Source organism: Pelobates fuscus, chromosome 1, assembly GCF_036172605.1.
Source record: "Pelobates fuscus isolate aPelFus1 chromosome 1, aPelFus1.pri, whole genome shotgun sequence".
NCBI classification, from domain to species: domain Eukaryota; kingdom Metazoa; phylum Chordata; class Amphibia; order Anura; family Pelobatidae; genus Pelobates; species Pelobates fuscus.
The window spans coordinates 178194128-178214049 of NC_086317.1; the positions used below are offsets into that span (position 1 = coordinate 178194128).

General features: G+C 38.7%; 1 protein-coding gene across 1 annotated transcript in view; it reads right to left on the bottom strand.

Annotated features, from left to right (window-relative positions):
* SCUBE3 (signal peptide, CUB domain and EGF like domain containing 3) overlaps positions 1–19922 on the bottom strand; it is a 180834-nt gene that overhangs the window by 30529 nt on the left and 130383 nt on the right. Inside the window, exons 14-16 of the mRNA XM_063453038.1 lie at positions 19748–19834; positions 16745–16849; positions 1812–1973 (exon numbers count right to left, since the gene is read on the bottom strand). Of these exons, the coding sequence (XP_063309108.1) occupies positions 1812–1973; positions 16745–16849; positions 19748–19834 (354 nt within the window). The remainder of the gene's footprint in view (positions 1–1811; positions 1974–16744; positions 16850–19747; positions 19835–19922) is intronic.

Consider the following 19922-nt stretch of genomic DNA (forward strand, 5'->3'; position numbering starts at 1 on the left):
GCTCTCTTTACAGGAAGTGTTTATGGAAGGCTGTGCAAGTCACATGCATGGAGGTGTGACTAGGGTTCATAAACAAAGGGATTTAACCCCTAAATGGCAGAGGATTGAGCAGTGAGGCTGCAGGGGCATGTTATATACACCAAAACTGCTTCATTAAGCTAAAGTTGTTCAGGTGACTATAGTGTCCCTTTAACATCCCTAGGTTCAATCCCATCCCTAGTTTCAAGCCTACCAGAGCTCCAACAACAGCCCCAACCAAAATCCAGCAATGACACTAACCCCAAGCCTTACCCTATCTCCAGAACTAATGAAAAATCCAAATCTAACCATGACTCTAGACCTAAAACAAGCAACAACAACAAGCCACAATATGGACGCTTGTGTCCTAAAATTAGTTGCAACACTAGCTTCAACCACAGTGCTAACACCAACCATAAACTAAGCTTGTTCCTACCCTAGTCAGAGCCAAAACACTCCCTTTATCCATAACAATTGATCCAACCCTAAGAATGGTGTTAAGTATTTTGGTTTAGCAGCACTTGGTGAGTAGCAACAGGGCTGTAAACTTGTCAAAAAAAAATCACAATAAAGAGGGTAATGGCTTCCATAGAGAATAATGGGAGCCTATCCTATAAATTATTTAATATTTTCTTCCACTTAATATAGGTCCTACTAAATACAGGTTTCACAAATTCACTGCACTGCAAAATGTACAACATGTAAGAAGTGATATATTGGATACTGTATGGAATATTCCCCTCAATGACTTTGCAAACAAAAAGGAAAAATAATGACTAACAAATTAACCTAACTTCTCAAAGCCAACTTCATTCAATCTATGATGATCTTATGAATGCTTTCACTTGTACTCACTCTGTAATGGGTATTCAGGAAATTGTTTTAATATCTTGACTGTTGTATACGAGATTAAGGAACTGACACACAAAAGTCCTTCATCAAAAAGATCTCAGTAAGTAGTCCTCAACACTGGCAATTCAAAGTCATTGCAAGTTGGAAGAACATTGAGCATTTTCCGAACCTCAGAAGGCTTCTCTTACAGAAGGCTGATATTATAGAGGGATTCCAACATTGTAGAGTAGCCTTCAGTCACCTGAGGAAACAGGTGATTGAAGATTGTGACAACAAAACCATACCAAGCTCAAACAATATCAGCAGTGATCACCACAACACCTTACAAAACAAGAGCAGAAAACATCTATTCGATGTCGCTATCGTTTGCAGACAAATAGCCTTTTATTCCCACAATTTTAATGGCCAAAGACTGAACTTGACAGGATGTGACTGAGGAAAATAGCAGTACTTTTATTACACTGTCATCTATGTGCTTTATACAGGGGTATGTTCATATAATAGGCTAAAAACAAATTTCACAAACTAAGTAATACAACATTTAAATCACCTGTTTCAAGATGAACGCTCTTATGAACTGTCCAGTTTATCAAGCATTCTAACATTTCAAACCGTTATAATGACTAAGAATTTTAAATAACTCTTGTTCCACCAGGAGTGACTAAATGTTGATATACTCTAAAAATACTGCAAGTCCAAAAAGAGTAATCTTCATAACATTAATATGCAACATTATGTGGTAATAAATACTTGATGACTACTCTTCAGCACTGAGGCATTCAAATATTCATCAAGATGGATTATAACAGAAAAATATTCTGTTTTGATATTTTCACTAGAATCAACAATTGTTAACATTAAATCAAGTCAGTTAATAGAGCCACCATTTAAAATAGTATGTTAACATGCATGCCTAATCTCAAAAATGTATAACCCTTCACCTGTGGCTTCATCCAGTTTAACTTCAGCTTCAAGTTCTACGGTAATTTTGGCAACTTCTTTATTGAGTGCAGAACGTGAACGATGATCTCTGAGCTTCCAAGAAGAATTGCATTTCAGGTTTACATGTGTCAATTGGCAGTCTGAACAAGAAGATGTCCCACCTGAGATAGAGATTGATAGATACAGGATAAAGTAAAATAAGGAAAGGCAAACTAGAAAACCAACAGAACAAAAAAACAAAACAAAAAAAAAACTTGAGAGCCATTGCTATTGTCTTTAATGCAATCCAATGTGGTTTTTTTAAATTTGTTTTTTAAAAAATGTGTACACCACCAACATTCTCATAATATGTTTGTGTGTATGTGTTGATTTACACAAGGAACAAACGTGTTAAGAATGCATTGATATTCATTTCAAATCAGTTATTACTAACACACTGGAAAATTCCAGCAGGTTCCTCAGTACAGAATCACATTCAGATACATTGTTAATTTCATAAATATATGTGTATATATGAAAGTCTGTGTGTGATATGTATATATATATATATATAAAGTTGTAATTAAAATTGTTCAACCCCAAAATTTACAGACTTTGAGTTGTTTGCAATGAAGATATCAAACAAAAGCAATTGAAATAGCTCAGCACAACAAATGCTTCAAGTGGTTTCCCCAAATTCGACTGAAAATGCAACTAATAAATAACTTCAAAGCATGATCTGTGGCTGCTTTGCATCCTCTGGCACTGAAAACCTGCAGCATGTGGAAGAAAAGATAGATTTGTTGAAGTATCAGGAAATCCTAGGAGAAAATTTCATGCCATCTGTGAGAAATCTAAAGCTTGGGCGTCAATGGACCTTCCAACAATCCCAGGCATATCTCAAATTCTAAATAAACAAAACTGAAAGACAAAAGTAATGGCTATCAGAAAGTAAGAGGGAACAAGACAGAGTAATACGTGGAAGCTCAAAAACTGGAGTGAGTGGGGTTTCACCAAATCCCAAGGATTAACGTAGAAAAGATACAATTTATCCAGGAGCTTTTACAATAAACAGAAGAGAATGCCTTATAGTTACACAATAAAATTCTAATTTCTAAAAATGAGGAAATTCTTAAAATGCAAATGTGTGTACTCAGGCAGACAAAGTTATACTCAGTATAAAATCACAGCATTATGTTTCATAGCAGCGAATAGTCCAAGTATAAATATATAAGTCCCAAATTGGCTGAATAATATATACCAGTCTTTTAGAGTGTGTATCATAAACCACCTTTGATCTGCTGGATGAAATAGCAAGATCAACTGGGGTATTTATGAATTTATATACTTTCAATACAAGAAAGATCGAGTGCAAAAGTAGAAAATTAGTGATAATTCAAAAAAATAGATCCAAAATGTCAGTAAATAAACCAAAACATAAAAATGGAAATGGAAATAGAATAAGGGCTAATTAGTATTGCTGACTAACAGCCAAAATGCTTAGTCTCTCACCGAAAAAAAATTTGGGCTGACAGCCTGAAAGTGATAATTGTGGCTGTAGCAATCAAAGATAAAAAATATATTGTGTTAAAGTCGTGACAGGATCCGTGTATAATCCGTGTAATGCCAATAAAAGATAAAAACTTGTAGGTGAAAAATAGAGTGTTATTTTATTTAATTAAAAAAGGTAAATCGTCTAAATATAGGTGAATAAAATATTATAGAACTGATCCAAAAAAGAAGAAAGCAAAATTGGCTAAATAACCTGACTGATGATACTGGATGGCTGTGGATGATATTCGTCTTCTACCAAGTGGGTGTTGCAGCAACCGGTGAGGACGGCGTCCGCAGTCTTGGTTAGTCCACCTCCGACCTCACATCGATAGGTGAGCCATCTCGGTGATGTTAGGCAGAAACAGTAGATAGCCAACAGATGCTTTCTCCAAACAGGCCTTAGTTCTCAAACCTTTCCAATGTGGATTGTAGCCTTACGCGTTTCAAAGGGTATTGCCCAATTTCATCAGAGGCATATCAGTACCTTGCTTAATACCAGTATATATATATCTACAAACCTACAAGTCAGTAATTGGCAATTTGCAAATCAGACATTTCAATCAAATGCGGAAAAAAATATACATAGATGAAATAAAGAAATAGCAATTTGCAAATAAGACATTTCAATCAAATGCAGAAAAAAACATACATAGATGAAATAAAGAAATAAAGAAATTTAAATTTAGATATAACATAAAATAAAAATAAAAAGTATTAGGCATAAATAAATAAGAATAGAAATCAAAAATACATGATCAGCTTATAATAAGCCATAAACAGTGCAGGGATGCGATATATGTCATTTTATCACTAAGTGTAAATCACATATAAATATAATAGTGCAATGTAACACATCCCTGTGGCTCAGGAGAATAACATCAAAAGGACCTAGATGGAAACTTAATACTTATCTTCACTTCTTCTCTAATTAAACAGAATGAAAATAACATTCATATTATAATAATAATAATTAAGCATACCTTTTGGGGAACATCAAACTTAATAAATGTTATATTCCATTTATTAAGTTTGATGTTCCCCAAAAGGTATGCTTAATTATTATTATTATAATATGAATGTTATTTTCATTCTGTTTAATTAGAGAAGAAGTGAAGATAAGTATTAAGTTTCCATCTAGGTCCTTTTGATGTTATTCTCCTGAGCCACAGGGATGTGTTACATTGCACTATTATATTTATATGTGATTTACACTTAGTGATAAAATGACATATATCGCATCCCTGCACTGTTTATGGCTTATTATAAGCTGATCATGTATTTTTGATTTCTATTCTTATTTATTTATGCCTAATACTTTTTATTTTTATTTTATGTTATATCTAAATTTAAATTTCTTTATTTCTTTATTTCATCTATGTATGTTTTTTTCTGCATTTGATTGAAATGTCTTATTTGCAAATTGCTATTTCTTTATTTCATCTATGTATATTTTTTTCCGCATTTGATTGAAATGTCTGATTTGCAAATTGCCAATTACTGACTTGTAGGTTTGTAGATATATATATACTGGTATTAAGCAAGGTACTGATATGCCTCTGATGAAATTGGGCAATACCCTTTGAAACGCGTAAGGCTACAATCCACATTGGAAAGGTTTGAGAACTAAGGCCTGTTTGGAGAAAGCATCTGTTGGCTATCTACTGTTTCTGCCTAACATCACCGAGATGGCTCACCTATCGATGTGAGGTCGGAGGTGGACTAACCAAGACTGCGGACGCCGTCCTCACCGGTTGCTGCAACACCCACTTGGTAGAAGACGAATATCATCCACAGCCATCCAGTATCATCAGTCAGGTTATTTAGCCAATTTTGCTTTCTTCTTTTTTGGATCAGTTCTATAATATTTTATTCACCTATATTTAGACGATTTACCTTTTTTAATTAAATAAAATAACACTCTATTTTTCACCTACAAGTTTTTATCTTTTATTGGCATTACACGGATTATACACGGATCCTGTCACGACTTTAACACAATATATTTTTTATCTTTGATTGCTACAGCCACAATTATCACTTTCAGGCTGTCAGCCCAAATTTTTTTTCGGTGAGAGACTAAGCATTTTGGCTGTTAGTCAGCAATACTAATTAGCCCTTATTCTATTTCCATTTCCATTTTTATGTTTTGGTTTATTTACTGACATTTTGGATCTATTTTTTTGAATTATCACTAATTTTCTACTTTTGCACTCGATCTTTCTTGTATTGAAAGTATATAAATTCATAAATACCCCAGTTGATCTTGCTATTTCATCCAGCAGATCAAAGGTGGTTTATGATACACACTCTAAAAGACTGGTATATATTATTCAGCCAATTTGGGACTTATATATTTATACTTGGACTATTCGCTGCTATGAAACATAATGCTGTGATTTTATACTGAGTATAACTTTGTCTGCCTGAGTACACACATTTGCATTTTAAGAATTTCCTCATTTTTAGAAATTAGAATTTTATTGTGTAACTATAAGGCATTCTCTTCTGTTTATTGTAAAAGCTCCTGGATAAATTGTACCATATCTCAAATTCTGCCAAAACTTGATTGCAGAAGAAGTCCTGGAAAATTCTACAGTTGCCATCACAGTCATCTGACTTGAACCCCATAGAAAACCTCAGAGGGGATTTGAAGAATGCAGTTGCAGCATGCAAACCCAAGAAAATTACTGAACTGGAGCTTGGATATTGCACCCACAGCCAGTGCGCACCAAAAAAGCAGCCGGCGCCACCTTATGGTAATGCTAGCCCTGTATGTATGTATGTATGTATGTATATATATATATATATACCAACAGAGTTGTGGTGGGGAAAAAGTGTGGAGGAAAACCCCTTCCACCTGAAGTAAGTGGATAGTTAATACATTGCTAAACACAAATACACACACCAGTCAAGCCATAAGACTTGCTTTTCCCACATAAATCTCACTTTAACAGTGCTCTCACTACTGTAAGGGATTCTGGGTAGGCTTATGCAAATTACAATTACTTTACAAGTAATGCCAAGCCTCCATTGCAAGTCAGTAACCAACCTCTGTCCATGAATGGTTCACTGGCTTTGCTCCTGTTCCTGAGTTGTGTTTCAAAGTTGTTGTATACAGCAGACACATATTCCAAGGAATCCATGTGTAAAGTGGATTTATGAGGCAAAAATGTGGTTCTTTGTTCAGCTAATTTGCATATGCCTACCCAGAATCCTACAACAATCCTCACTGTTGAAGTGAGATTTCTGTGGTTAAAGCAAGTCTTATGACTTGACTGATGTGTGTATTTTTGTTTAGCAATGTATTAACTATCCACTTACTTCAGGTGGAAGATCTCCCTCACCGGCCCACTAGCACTAACAAGCGTCTGCCGGCTGGGGAGGGAGCGAGAGAGGACCTGTGGAGCTCTAACCACAGCAAAGCTCAGATCTCGCAAGAGTGAACTCTAGCTAACTAGGACCACCAGGGATAGCAGCCCCGTCTCCCCTCCCAGGCTAAGGTAAGAAGGAAGGGTGGGGATATAAAGTTTTTTTTAATTAAAAAAATACATATATATTTAAATCTGTTCCCCCCTCCACAAACATCAAACATATTCACACACACACACACACAGCACCCTCAAACCCACACTAACAGCATCCTCACCCAGCACACTAACACACACAGCACCCTGACACACACACCGCACCCTCACACACACACATCACACACACATATGTATAATATATAAAATAACCCTCCGTGAGTTAACTGACAAAGAAAATTAGAAACATGTGATGGCAGATAAGAATGCCCCCACACACAGCACCCCTCTTACACACCCACTGCACCTCTTACACACATACACCCTGCACCCTTCACACATACACACAGCACACTCAACACACTGCGCCCCTCACACATACAATACGTCTATACATATATATATAAATATGTCGAAGGCATATGCCTGAAATTGTGGGAGGGGTTATTTGTCCTATTTAAACCCCCAGTAACCCCTGCTTTGTTCTGCTTCCAGTTCACAAAGACCCTGACGTCATTTCGTCCGTCTGTACAAACACAGCTATCTAATTTAGTTTCATGCAAATTCAAGAGTATTTAAAAAAAATTGAACATGGCCCGTCGCACAAGCAGCATACATTCTACAAACTGTAAGTAGTTCCGTTATCCCATACAATTCTTATCAATTTGTTTGTATTCTCCGTTCGTTTAAATTAATGCATGTTTTAAGCTGCTTCGTTCATCTATGTGTTCTACAGACACTTAATTCATATGGGTGAAAGCATACAAACGGCATTCGTGTATTAATTTGTGTGGTTTATACCTAAGCTATTTCACATAACTGTCAGGTTCAAACAAAATTTTACAAACACCAATTTGTTTGAAGGCTTCCTGTTTGTGTATTTTTCTTTCCCAGGTATTGAAATTTGTTTGCTTTCTATATAACAATTCACAATTTCAATCACAATTCTCTAGGTTTCAGGCATTACTGTTTGACTATTTATGTGAATTCTTATCTATACTCTAAATATGCTGTATGTCATCCGTCTCAGGAGAAGGTTCACTAACTACTTATCAATTTAACAGTTAACATTTTCTCGGTGTCAAACTCGTTAACAATCGTTAATACCAGTTCAAATAGGGAATTAAATTAATTTCTCAAATAATAATGCACGTTTCAATAATTTTAAGTTTATTTTTCTTTCTTTCTCTATTTCTCCCTCCCCTTGTCCCCACCCCCCCTTTTTCCCTTCCGTCTCCTTTTCCTCATTCAGCCTTATCCTTCAGGATCTCAGCAATCGCTTCCTGGGGAAGAATCTCATTTTAACTCGGTGTAGGTCAAGAATACTGGTTAGGAAATTTTAGTATAAATTTATTTACCTTGTCATCTAAATAAAAATGTATATTTGTCTTGTTGTGCTAGTTCTTTTTAGCTTGATAGAAGCATATGAAACATTTACAAATTCCAAGGTTATAAAAAATGATCTATAGGAACCTCTCCAAACCATTGTTAGGTATGAAGTAACCTCCTGAAAGTTACCTGAAAGTTATTTCATAGGCTTCTTCGCCTTAGTTGAGCGGTCCTGCAAGACCAACTCCCATTATCTCACTCGGAGGTACAAGCCCAACAGAGCCTTGCATTATGTTATAGTCAGGGCCTCACCTGTCACGGCCAATCTATCTTAAATCTGGTAAACGTCACCGAGAGGCCAACACCCCACCACTTACGTCAGTGGCCTCAAGAAAACCCACGTGCCAAATCATAGGTAGAGCCTCTCAAGCCACTTGGCAATTAGTTAGGGTCTCACCTGTCACCAGACTAGTTACAGTAGTATAATTTTGCCACTTGATACTAGCAGTGGAATTACTTCATACCCATCACCTTACACTTCTGTAATCAATTTGTTTCCTTTAAACCATAGTATGTCTAACGCCTCGCTACACAGAAACGACCTCTCGCTTACCAGCACCCCATTCACTTCTAATTCTCTTACGAGACAGACCGTAGTAACCAACCCAGCATTCCAGTGGCAATCTGGAAACCACTAACCATATTTCTAATCCCTCAAAATATAAAATGTGACATTTTAGAGGGTAAAGGCGTTAATTTGGCCTTTCTACTCATTGCTACAAAGGACATAATAAAAATAGGTTTTACACCTTTGGCGATCTGTCTGTGGTAATGTAGGCTAGAGATTCCAGACTTAACAAGAAACTAAATATTCCAGAATTCATTTAGATTTTGGCTTATTAGGGACGTGATTTACTCCTCAGATCCTCACCGCAGAGAGGAACTGGATTTGTATATGCACAAACTGGTGGACCTTGGTTATAAATATGGCGGTTCCGATATATAAATATGGCGGCTAAATTTGTTACGATATCAAGTCCTTTCAGCTAAGCCGTTGCTGCATTAGCCCAACTTAATGTCCATACTGCTTGGGGCCAACTAGACACAGAATATGCGCAGGCACACAGAAGAGGGTGGGAGGCCCGGAGGTCACGGGGGGCATAGCGGGAGGAGCGATAGGAGAACTGTAGGGGGAACAAGAGTGGTCGTTACATGGGACCAAAAGGTGAAACACTGTTGGAACGTCAGTCAAATGCTTTGATAAGGAAAGCTACCCGCAATATCCGCTTCTTATAATCCTTTCTGGAAATGCATGATACACACACGGTGACCTGGCTTCTGAGCAGGCCAAGTAGCCCAGAGACTCTGCATACTTATGTGATACCAAAATATGCATGGCTATATGTTCTAACTAACATATTCTACCTCTCTGTACATCATAAGACACGTGTGTTATGAAGTGGCTTTTGCAGAAGCCTGTACTGTCGCACCACTGCATTCCTCACAGTACAAAAATAAAGAATAATAAAAAATAAAAAAAGAATATGCGCAAACATGTAATAATTTAACAGGCGGTTGTGGACAGCGCCTGCAGACTCCGTCATGTATGCTCACCGTATTCCAGAGCTTATGCTAAGACAATGTGTCCTAACAGAATATTTCCTGCCTCGTTTATAGCTTTAGATCTGTTTGTGATTTTATATATCCCCTTGCAGTCAAATAATCAGAATGTCAGACCTCTATTAGGCAAGTTTCATGCTTTTGATACATGCTTCAATCACATACGTGATAAGAGATCACTAGATAATTAGATTTAGCAGTATAAGGATGACATTATGTTTATTTTTGATAGTTTACCTCCGTGTACTTGCTTGCCATCAATTTGGAAATATTGTATACATTTGTATTTCACCCACATGCATACAGCTCACTTGGGAAAACAAACTCTTGTTTCACTCAGCTTTGGGAAAATAGTGTTTTGGGGGATATTCTGCTCTTATTCTGCTATTATTTGTCCCACCCATAATGGATGACTCCCCAGTAAGAGGGACTAACTCAGCAGGAGCCATAGGTTATGCGGCTATATACGGTGACGATTGGGTACAAACTACATGACCACCAGAAACGACCATTCTAGATATCTTTAACTTTAATGTTTCTGTTAACATGGTAGCTTGCAACATCATTATAAAGGCCGGTCAAAAAGTCAGTATTTCAAAACGTTCACATAAATCATTCGTATGAATATTTCTGTTTGTATAATCAAATGTCCATCTTAAACTGTTAGTATGTTTCATATTCACTTTATGAGTGTTCATTAGATTCCATTCAAACTAACTTCTGGTTCAGTTTCTATCAGTATCTTGAACGTTCGCATAAATCATTCGTATGAATATTTCTATTCGTATAATCATATGTCTGCCTTAAACTGTTCATACAATGCTAAGCTCATTCTCATAAAAAAATAAAAAGAAATAAAAAAATCTCTCAATATCATAATTTTAATAAGAAACTGACTTAGTTAGCAGCTAAACTACAGTTCATTACACTGCATCCATGTACCAGGTGTTTGGAATAACGCAGCTGTTGCTCTGTCACGTTCTAGGTTACAGGAATTTTCAGACACCATTGAACAGCGAATATTCAATCCAGACTTTTATCACTTACGCAGGCAGGTTTGTCTACTAACACAAAGGAAGCTTACGCTAGAGCCGGGGTTCCAATAAGTTTTTCACGTGGAACCCTTTGACATAGTATACCAACATCGTGGAACCCCCGTAAAAAAACAACCTTTTAATAAGTGGCTTTTTTATTACTATCTTAAAATATTTTGCTCATAAACTGTTTAGTCTTATAATACTCATGAAGCTTTCACTTAAAAAAGGCAATATCTTTATATTTGTACTCTGGGTGGTTTTGCTCAAAATGACAACGTAATTTAGCAGGTGCTAACGAACTTTTTGGCAATATTTTCTTGCAAACTAAGCATTGTGCTTGAGGTATATTTTTATTTCTGGCACTTGTGAATCCAAATGAAAAGTAGCTATAATCATATTTTCTTTTCTTTGTTTGACAAGAAGATTGACTAGCATTGTGTGCTTTTCTCTTTTTTACTTGTCACTTGTCTCTGCTATTTGAGCAGTAGATACAACTATTTCGGGCATGTTTTCTGGATTTTTAGTTTTCTTTCTCACTTTCTATAAGTGCAGAACAGGTAGAAGTAGTAATAATTTTTTCTCTGAAGAGTTCCCTGCTTTAACCAGCTTTCCAAATTCATAGTTCTTTATTGGTAAAAAAAACAAAAAAATAAACACTTTAAAAAATACAGATCTCACAACCTGACTGCTCTTAGAAAGAACTGAACTAAAACAGGCTTTTTGAGTTAGACTTGGAGGAAAAATATTTGAACACTTTGAAAAATACAGTTAACAGTTTTTTGCCCCTCACAGAGTCATTCAATGCCCCTGGCAGCGGCGTATTAGCCGCGAGGCAAACAAGGCATTTGCCTTGGGTGGCATTTTCCAGGGGGCGGCAAAAAAAGCCGCCCCCAAACGCTCAAGGCAAATGTCTTGTTAGCCTTGCGGCTAACAGACATGCCAGCGGGCTGCTGGGCGGTCGGGCGGCGCTGGTGGGCGGCCGGCGAGGGAGCACTTCCCCTGAGCTGTCTGCTCAGTTCCCTCGCGCGCCGCAGAGTGAGGCTGGGAGCCGGAATATGACGTCATATTCCGGCTCCCAGCCTCACTCTGAGGCGCGCAAGGGAGCTGAGCAGACAGCTCAGGGGAAGTGCTCCCTCGCCAGCCGCCCGCCAGGCAGTGCCGCCCGATCGCCCAGCAGCCACTGGACCACCAGGGAGGAAGATACCCCCACCCCCCCAGCATTCCCAAAGGTAAGGAGGCTGGGGGGGGGGTGTTTAAATTAATTTTAAAAAAATGTGTTAATGTGGTGGGTGAGTGTGTGTCTGTTAGTGTCTGTTAGTGTGTGTCTGTTAGTGTGTGTCTGTTAGTGTGTGTGTCTGTATGTTAGTGTTTATGTGTGTGTGTGTCTGTTACTGTTAGTGTGTGTGTCTGTTAGTGTGTGTGTGTCTGTTAGTGTGTGTCTGTTAGTGTGTGTGTCTGTGTCTGTTAGTGTGTGTCTGTTAGTGTGTTTCTGTTAGTGTGTGTGTGTTAGTGTGTTTCTGTTAGTGTGTGTGTCTGTTAGTGTGTGTCTGACTGTGTGTGTCTGTTAGTGTGTGTGTATGTTAGTGAGTGTGTGTGTCTGCTAGTTTGTGTCTGCTAGTGAGTGAGTGTGTGTCAGTGTGTGTCTGTTAGTGAGTGTGTTTGTCTGTTACTGAGTGTGAGTGTGTCTGTTAGTGTGTGTGTGTTTCTGTTAGCTAGTGTATGCGTATCTGTCAGTGAATGTGTGTGTGTGTGTGTGTATTTAGAATGCGGGGCGGGGGGAAAGGTTGGGTGGGGGTGGCGCGGGGGGGTCGCCTGAGTTTTGTCCTGCCTAGGGCAGCACAAAACCAGGATACAACACTGGCCCCTGGCAGAGACTTTTAATGTCCCTAACAGAGAATTTCAATGCCCCTGAAAGAGTCTTTCAATGACCCTGACAAAGCCTTTTAATGTCCCTTTTAATGTCCCAGAGAGAATTTCTATCACGGTTCTCGCCGTGACATCCAGACTGCCAGACGAGGTCGCCCCAGAAAGGCCCAACAAGGGATTTGAACCTGGGTGCTGTATGGTTCTCAGCCTGTATTCCTGCCTCTGAGCCACTTCAGTTCTTGGCTTGGCCCGAAACTTATCCTTGCCATGTCTCCAGCACTGGGGGCTGGATTTACCTGAGACTGCTCCTGTCACTCATGGTTCACCCGTGGCTGATCCCTGATTAGCCAGGTATAAGACAGTGCCTCTACCTGAGGGCAGTGTCAGTTCATTGACTCTGGTTCCTGTATTGGTGTTTGTGTTCCAGTGTTGTCCAGTTGGCTCCTGACCATGGCTTGTTATTCGTGTATCCTGACTTCTGGCATCCTCTGACTTCGGCTTACCCTTGTTTACCCTGACTTCTGGCACCCTCTGACCTTTTGCTTACCCACGACGATTCTTCTGCTTATGTCCGTACCTGTACTGCGACTTGGAGCATTATCCTGCACAGCCCCCGTGCACAGACTCACAGGCCAGGTGAGTTCTTACCTGTCCACCTTGACCTGTGTTTAATTGCAAGGGTGAGCACATATCTCTGCATACTGGACTCCCACTAAGGTAAGCCGTGAATATTTCCCTGCCCCTCAAAGAGTCTTTCGATGCCCCTGACAGTCTTTCAATGCCCCTGACAGAGTCTTTCAATGCCCCTGACCGAGCCTTTCAATGCCCCTGACCGAGTCTTTCAATGCCCCTGACCGAGTCTTTCAATGCCCCTGACAAAGCCTTTCAATGTCCCTACCTAAGAGAGCATTATATTGCCCTACCTAACAGAGCTTTCTATGACAATAACAGAGCTTTAACTATCCTCTACTGCGAGTGATAGAAAATGGCTGACGGCAGGGCTGGCTGGCTGACTGCTGGGCGGGCTCTCTCACGGCCGAGCTAAATGTCTGGCTGATGGCAGGGCGGGCGCTAGGGCGGGCTCTGACGGCAAGGCATGCTGATGGCAAGATCTGCATCTGATTTCAATATAATAAATGTGTTTCAATTGAGAATGGTTGCTTTCACAACTTTTTGCCACATCTCTTTGAAACTAGCCTACAATACAATTAAACTATACTTAACAGGAATTAAACATTACCTGTTGACACTATACCCCAACAAACTCCAATTTTTATCCGGTAAAGGTGTGCTGGAAGATACTCAGAGACCAAAACTCCACAAACCGTCCAAATGACTCCCTATAGACAGTAAAATCTTTGGGAGAATCTCCAAATTAACCAACCAATCAACATCCCTTTAATAACCCTACCAATATAGTAATTAAGTCAGCAGCTTACTTGGCTTTCTACAGTTTCTTGAGGCCAAAAATAATTTTACTGTTGGAAAGAATCCGACCTTCACTCATGCCTTAAGCAAAGAATTCAAAAAATCAACGATCATTACATTCTATCTATTCCTCATACCAAAACATATCAGTCAGGTCCTCCAGTAGAAATCCCATACTATCCTTTTTTCTAAATGGTGCCTGGTTCAAATTTTAGACTCAGTAATCAAAGACCAGGTTAGCCAGATCCCTGTTACGCTACTAGGGGTGATTTGGATTGGAACTCAACTGCAGATTGTAAACTCCCTAATTACAATAGTGAAGAAATGGAGAATCCCTAACTATCAATACTGTAGCTTTAAGAAAAGAGAGAATATCTGGTAACTTGATTCAACCGAAGTTTTAATAAGTGTTAAACTTAAATGAATTGCATTTCGGCAATAATCCAATAAGAAGAAGTGCAAGTAATCAACAACACAAAGTTCATTATTAAGTATTTCTTCGGATATGCATTAAGTAACATTCTTCATGAGAATAATCTTCAATAGGAACAATAATCAAGTAGCTAAGAATATTTGCAAAGCAAGAACAGTTTATAGTGAATAAGCATGATGGGAGCTGTCCTTCATGTAATTAGTAGATTGAAGCACTGAATGTATTTGCAAAGCAAGAAACAGTTCATAGTGAATAAGCATGATGGGAGTTGTCCTTCATGATATAAGTAACTTGTAGCAATGAAGATTTGAGTAAGCAAGTATTAGTTTATTAATAAATGATTTTGTAGACAAATAGCTGAAAGATATACTTAAGGTTAATATGGGTAGTCCTCCAATAGTTCAGAGATATGGTTCACTTGTAAAGTAGCAAAGTATCCGTTCTCCAGTAATCCTTTATAGCATGCAGCAATCCTTGCATTTGCTCAAAGGCTGGAACGGCTTGTCTGAGCTTGTGGAGAGGCAGGTCCGGGGGAAGTAGATCCCAGTAGCTGAGCCTGTGGAGGCAGCTCACACAATCAATCACCCTCTCTCTGGCCCAGTCTCCCTAAATACCGTCAGAGCTGTGTCAGAGGGGGGCGGGGTCCGGCTCCTCACCGCTGAGTGCCGAACCCGGAAGTGTTACTCCATGACAGTCCCTAACTACTCCTTACTATGTTTACAAGGTAAACCACTTACCACTAAATAATTTATGCTATTTTGTACATTAAGGCTTTAATCCACAGGCTTTAATCCAACCTCAGCCACTCATTCCGTTTCAGAACAGCAACAGCAGCCTCTAGTGGTCATGTTCCGTTGGAAATCCTCTGCATACAATAGGAACATTCCTAACGCAGGAAATAAATCAGACTTGCTTTCAATAATATGACTAAATGATTGTTAATTGTTAAAATAATTAAACTTGCAGGTCTAACCTCTCGTCCTTATCAAACCACTTTTGTCCTTATCAAACTACATACTTTTAATTATACATCCTCTCATTACCCCGTACATAAATCTATATATACTACAGCACCCCTCACACTGCACCACTACACACATTACGCTCCAGATACACGCTAGATCCCTTACTCAACTCTGGATCATCTAATTTACACACATACACACACTGGATCCCTATATACACTCTGAATCCTCTATACACACACACGACATTCTTTACACACTAGATCCAATGCAAACACACACTGCACCACCTACACACACTACATTCCTAACATACAAACTCTGGATCCCCTATGCACACACTACATTCCTTGTAAGCAGACACATACTACATTCTCTAACTACACACTCTCTACAAACCCTACACACACTTCGTCACCTATATACACACTAGACATCTGCAATTCGTTTCGGGCCGAATATGAATTCGGACGAATTTCGGGCAATTAGGACATTTGGGTACTTTCGAATGTCCGAATAGCCGAAGTGCCGAATTACCGAGGTCCCGAAGTGGCCGAAGTTCCGAAGCACAGTATTGCCTAAGTACTAATATACTTATCCAGTGGAAGAAGAATAATGTTACACTGTATACTGTTTTAAATAAAAAGTACATGCAAAGCAAATAGTTCAAGACGTGATTTGTCATAAGTGAGAGGATTATGGCTTACAGCTCATGAAAACCCCAAATGTAATATGGCTGTGTGATATAAAAAGCAAATACAAATACACAAAAACAAGTCCTGTGCTCAAACTCCCACTACTCGTAGGTGGCAGCAATAATCATCGTACACAACAACCGCAATACATAAAATAAAACCCAAAGAAAAAAAGCACCTTGTGGATCCATTTGGCCCCGCTCCCGATCCGCCTCCTTGGCAATCTAAACTCTGCCTTTTCTATGAAAATGCAGTGTTTGCATGAAAAGGCCTGCAGGGAATGACTATACTCACCAGAATAATGACTATACTCACCAGAATAACTACACTGTAGTTGTTCTGGTGACTATAGTGTCCCTTTAACTGTAATTGGAATTGGTTAGTAGAACAGAAGTATTACATTTCACACCAGTGTCCATAACAATATCTCTTGTTCATTGACTGTGAAATATTACATATTTTTATTTTACCCAATTAAACATTTTTTAATAAATATATTTACCTCCATTTTTTGCATTATCTTCTCCTTTGTGTTTTCCACACACTCTGAAACCACATCTGGAGTCTTTAAGCTTGAAGGATATGATTTGTTTTAATGGTGCAGATTCTAAAGAAAAATATATAGAAACCAAAAGTAACTGCACCAGTATGCAATATCAACAATTCTTGGATATTATTATAACTTGCTGAGCTACTAGGTTTCTATCCAGGATTCCAATTCGGTATAGAGAAAAAAAATGAACTGGATGTTGTAAATCTGCCTCTTTATTAAGCAGCCTTATACGGTTTGTAACTGTATCTTGCATATCTGATCTATTCCCCTGCTTTTAAGAAATGTGGCTAATATGACTGATTAGCCACAACGTTAAAACCCACTAACCACTAAAAGTGAATAACATTTATTACATTGTGATAATGTCAAGGGGTTGAATATATTGGGCAGCAAGTGAAAAGTTGGTTATTGAATTTCATGTTTTGGAAGCAGGACAAATTGGCAAGCAAAACGATCTAAGTGACTTTGACAAGGACCAAATAGTGAAGGCTAGACGACTAGGTCAGAGTATCTTCAAATCGGCAAGTCTTCTGGGATATTCCTGGTATGCAGTGGTTAGTACCAACCAAAATTGGTGCAAGAAGCACAACCAGTAAACCGGCCTCAGGGTCATGGTAACACAAGGCACATTAATGCACGTGTGGAGGAAAGGCTAGCCTGTCTGGTCTGATCACTCAGAAGGGCTACTGTAGCTTAAATTGCTGAAAAACATAAAGCTGGCCATGATAGAAAGGTGTCAGAACACACAGTGCATCGCAGTTTGCTGTGACCCCTGATGATCCCTGTGCCTTCAATGGGGAGTATCAAAACTGGATCATGGAGCAATGAAAGAATGTTGCCTGGTCTGCATCATGCATTTTTTTTAAGATCAGGTTCATGGCCAGGTGCGTCGTTTACCTGGGGAAAAGATGGCAGTAGGATGCACTATGGCAAGAAGGCCATGCTCTGGGCACTGTTCTGCTGTTCTGGGGAACCGTGCGTCTTGGCATTCATGTGCGTGTTATAGCATTCATGTGACATGTACCACCTATCTAGAGATTGTTGCATACCACGAACATTCCCTTGAGGGAAATGGTGTTCTCTGATGACAGTGGCCTCTCTCAGCAGGATAACACACCCTGCCACACTACAAAAATTGTTCAGGTATGGTTTATGGAACATGACATGAGAGTTCAGTGTGTTGCCTTGGCCTCCAAATTCCCCAGCTCTCAATCTGATTAAGCATCTGTGGGATGATCTTGAAACAAAAATCTGATCCATGGTGGTGCCACCTCACAATTTGCAGGACTTAAAGAATCTGCTGCTAATGTCTTGGGTGTCAGATTCCACAGGACACGTTCAGAGGTCTTACGGAGTCCATGCCTAGAGACATCAGAGCTGTATTGGCAGCATGAGGGAGACCTACCCGATATTAGGCAGGTGGTTTTAATGTTGTGGTTGATCAGTGTATTATCTATAAGGCCCCTTTTCTTTTTTTTATTCTATGGATATTTTGAGTACAGAGTCCTCACCAGATAATTTGAATTGAGTAGCCTTCCCCTCCACTTCCAGGTTGTTAGCAATGACCCCAGGAAAGCATACATTTGGAGAGAGGCTCTTAAAGCTGCTAAGCAGTATGTTTTGCAGCTAACATATATAAACATATTACAATTAGTGTAGGAGCAGCAATATCTGAGTGGTTTTTAAGCAGAGATGGGTACAAAAGAAAAAAAAAAACCTGTTTTCACACACACAAAAAACAATAAAGCGAAAGTTTACTGCACTGAAAAACTCCAATTACATATCTGACACATCCTGTGAGTAGAGATATACCCATGTTATGTATATCTTCCAGGTTTTTGCAAAGTTACACTGCTAAACTAGAGACCTGTCCTTTTCAGTTTTCAGACTTGGAATTCTGACAGACTGCTTTGCTATGTCAATGTGTCATTTTCTGCATTTTATCAATGCAACATTCCATACTTTTTATACACATTTTGTGATGGTAAATTATGCTGAAGTTTTCACACACAGTAAATTTTAGTATTGGGCTCTCGGACAGAAAATGTTCCACTATCATATAATAAGCTAACTCGTATTCAGTCAAGTTCCTCAAGTAAATCAAGGCATTATATGCATAAGTTGATTTGGAAGTTGCAGGAGCATATTTGGAGCACTTAAATTTACTTGGCCCAGAGGTAGTTGAGCAGACTACCAAAATATTGCTAAATAATTTAATGTGACCGTTACCACCCAGGTCTTTTTAGGTGTTGGGACAGTATATGCTATCTCTGTACCTCTATTTCACATGCAATTAATAAATAACATGTAGATCAGACACTGACAGGATTTATTCATTCTATTTAGGTGAAATAATCATATATTTGGATGAGACTTGTGATTGTCATGAATACTTGGTTGAGTTTAAGTACAAACTGGACTTTACCTGGAGCAGTTAGTTACACTGTTTATCCAGTGATTGCTGTGTACAGCGTTTAACACCACTAATTTTACTTTGTGGGACATTTCTATGTAACTTACATGACTTACATGTAATAGATCCTGAATAGGGATACGTGTTTATTTACCAAACCAGACTTGGCAATGACAAAATACTTTTTTAGAGTTGAAAAACTTCTCAAATGTAGCTGTTTTGCAATTTCCTACATAGTTCTCCACAATTTTATATGTAGTTACTGACTATATTATGATTTGCTGGGAATTAAAGCTGAGTGTCAAATTTTAGGTCAAAACAGACAATCTAAAAATACATCTGTTGGGCAAAAAATATTAATTTAACACTGCATTCTCATTGAATTTCTCATAATCCACACTAGTGAATAATCCTGGAAGTTTGTTTATGTGTATTAATGCAGAACGACAGCTAAGGATCTGATAATTAGTATAGCTATATTTTATAAGTCATTTAAAACATATAATGTGACCCAAGGAGTACTGTACGAGTTGTCTTACCAGCGCAGTGCTGGCTGCTGTTGTTGATCTGCTTTGATGATTTAAGAGATGGAACTCCACAGCTGTACATGAAATTGCTGTCAGACTCTGTGGAAAGAATAGCATCAGAAGGTCATTCGAGCATCACGAATAGGAGACTAAAAAAAAGGAGAGGAACAAAAGGCAGTAGATTATA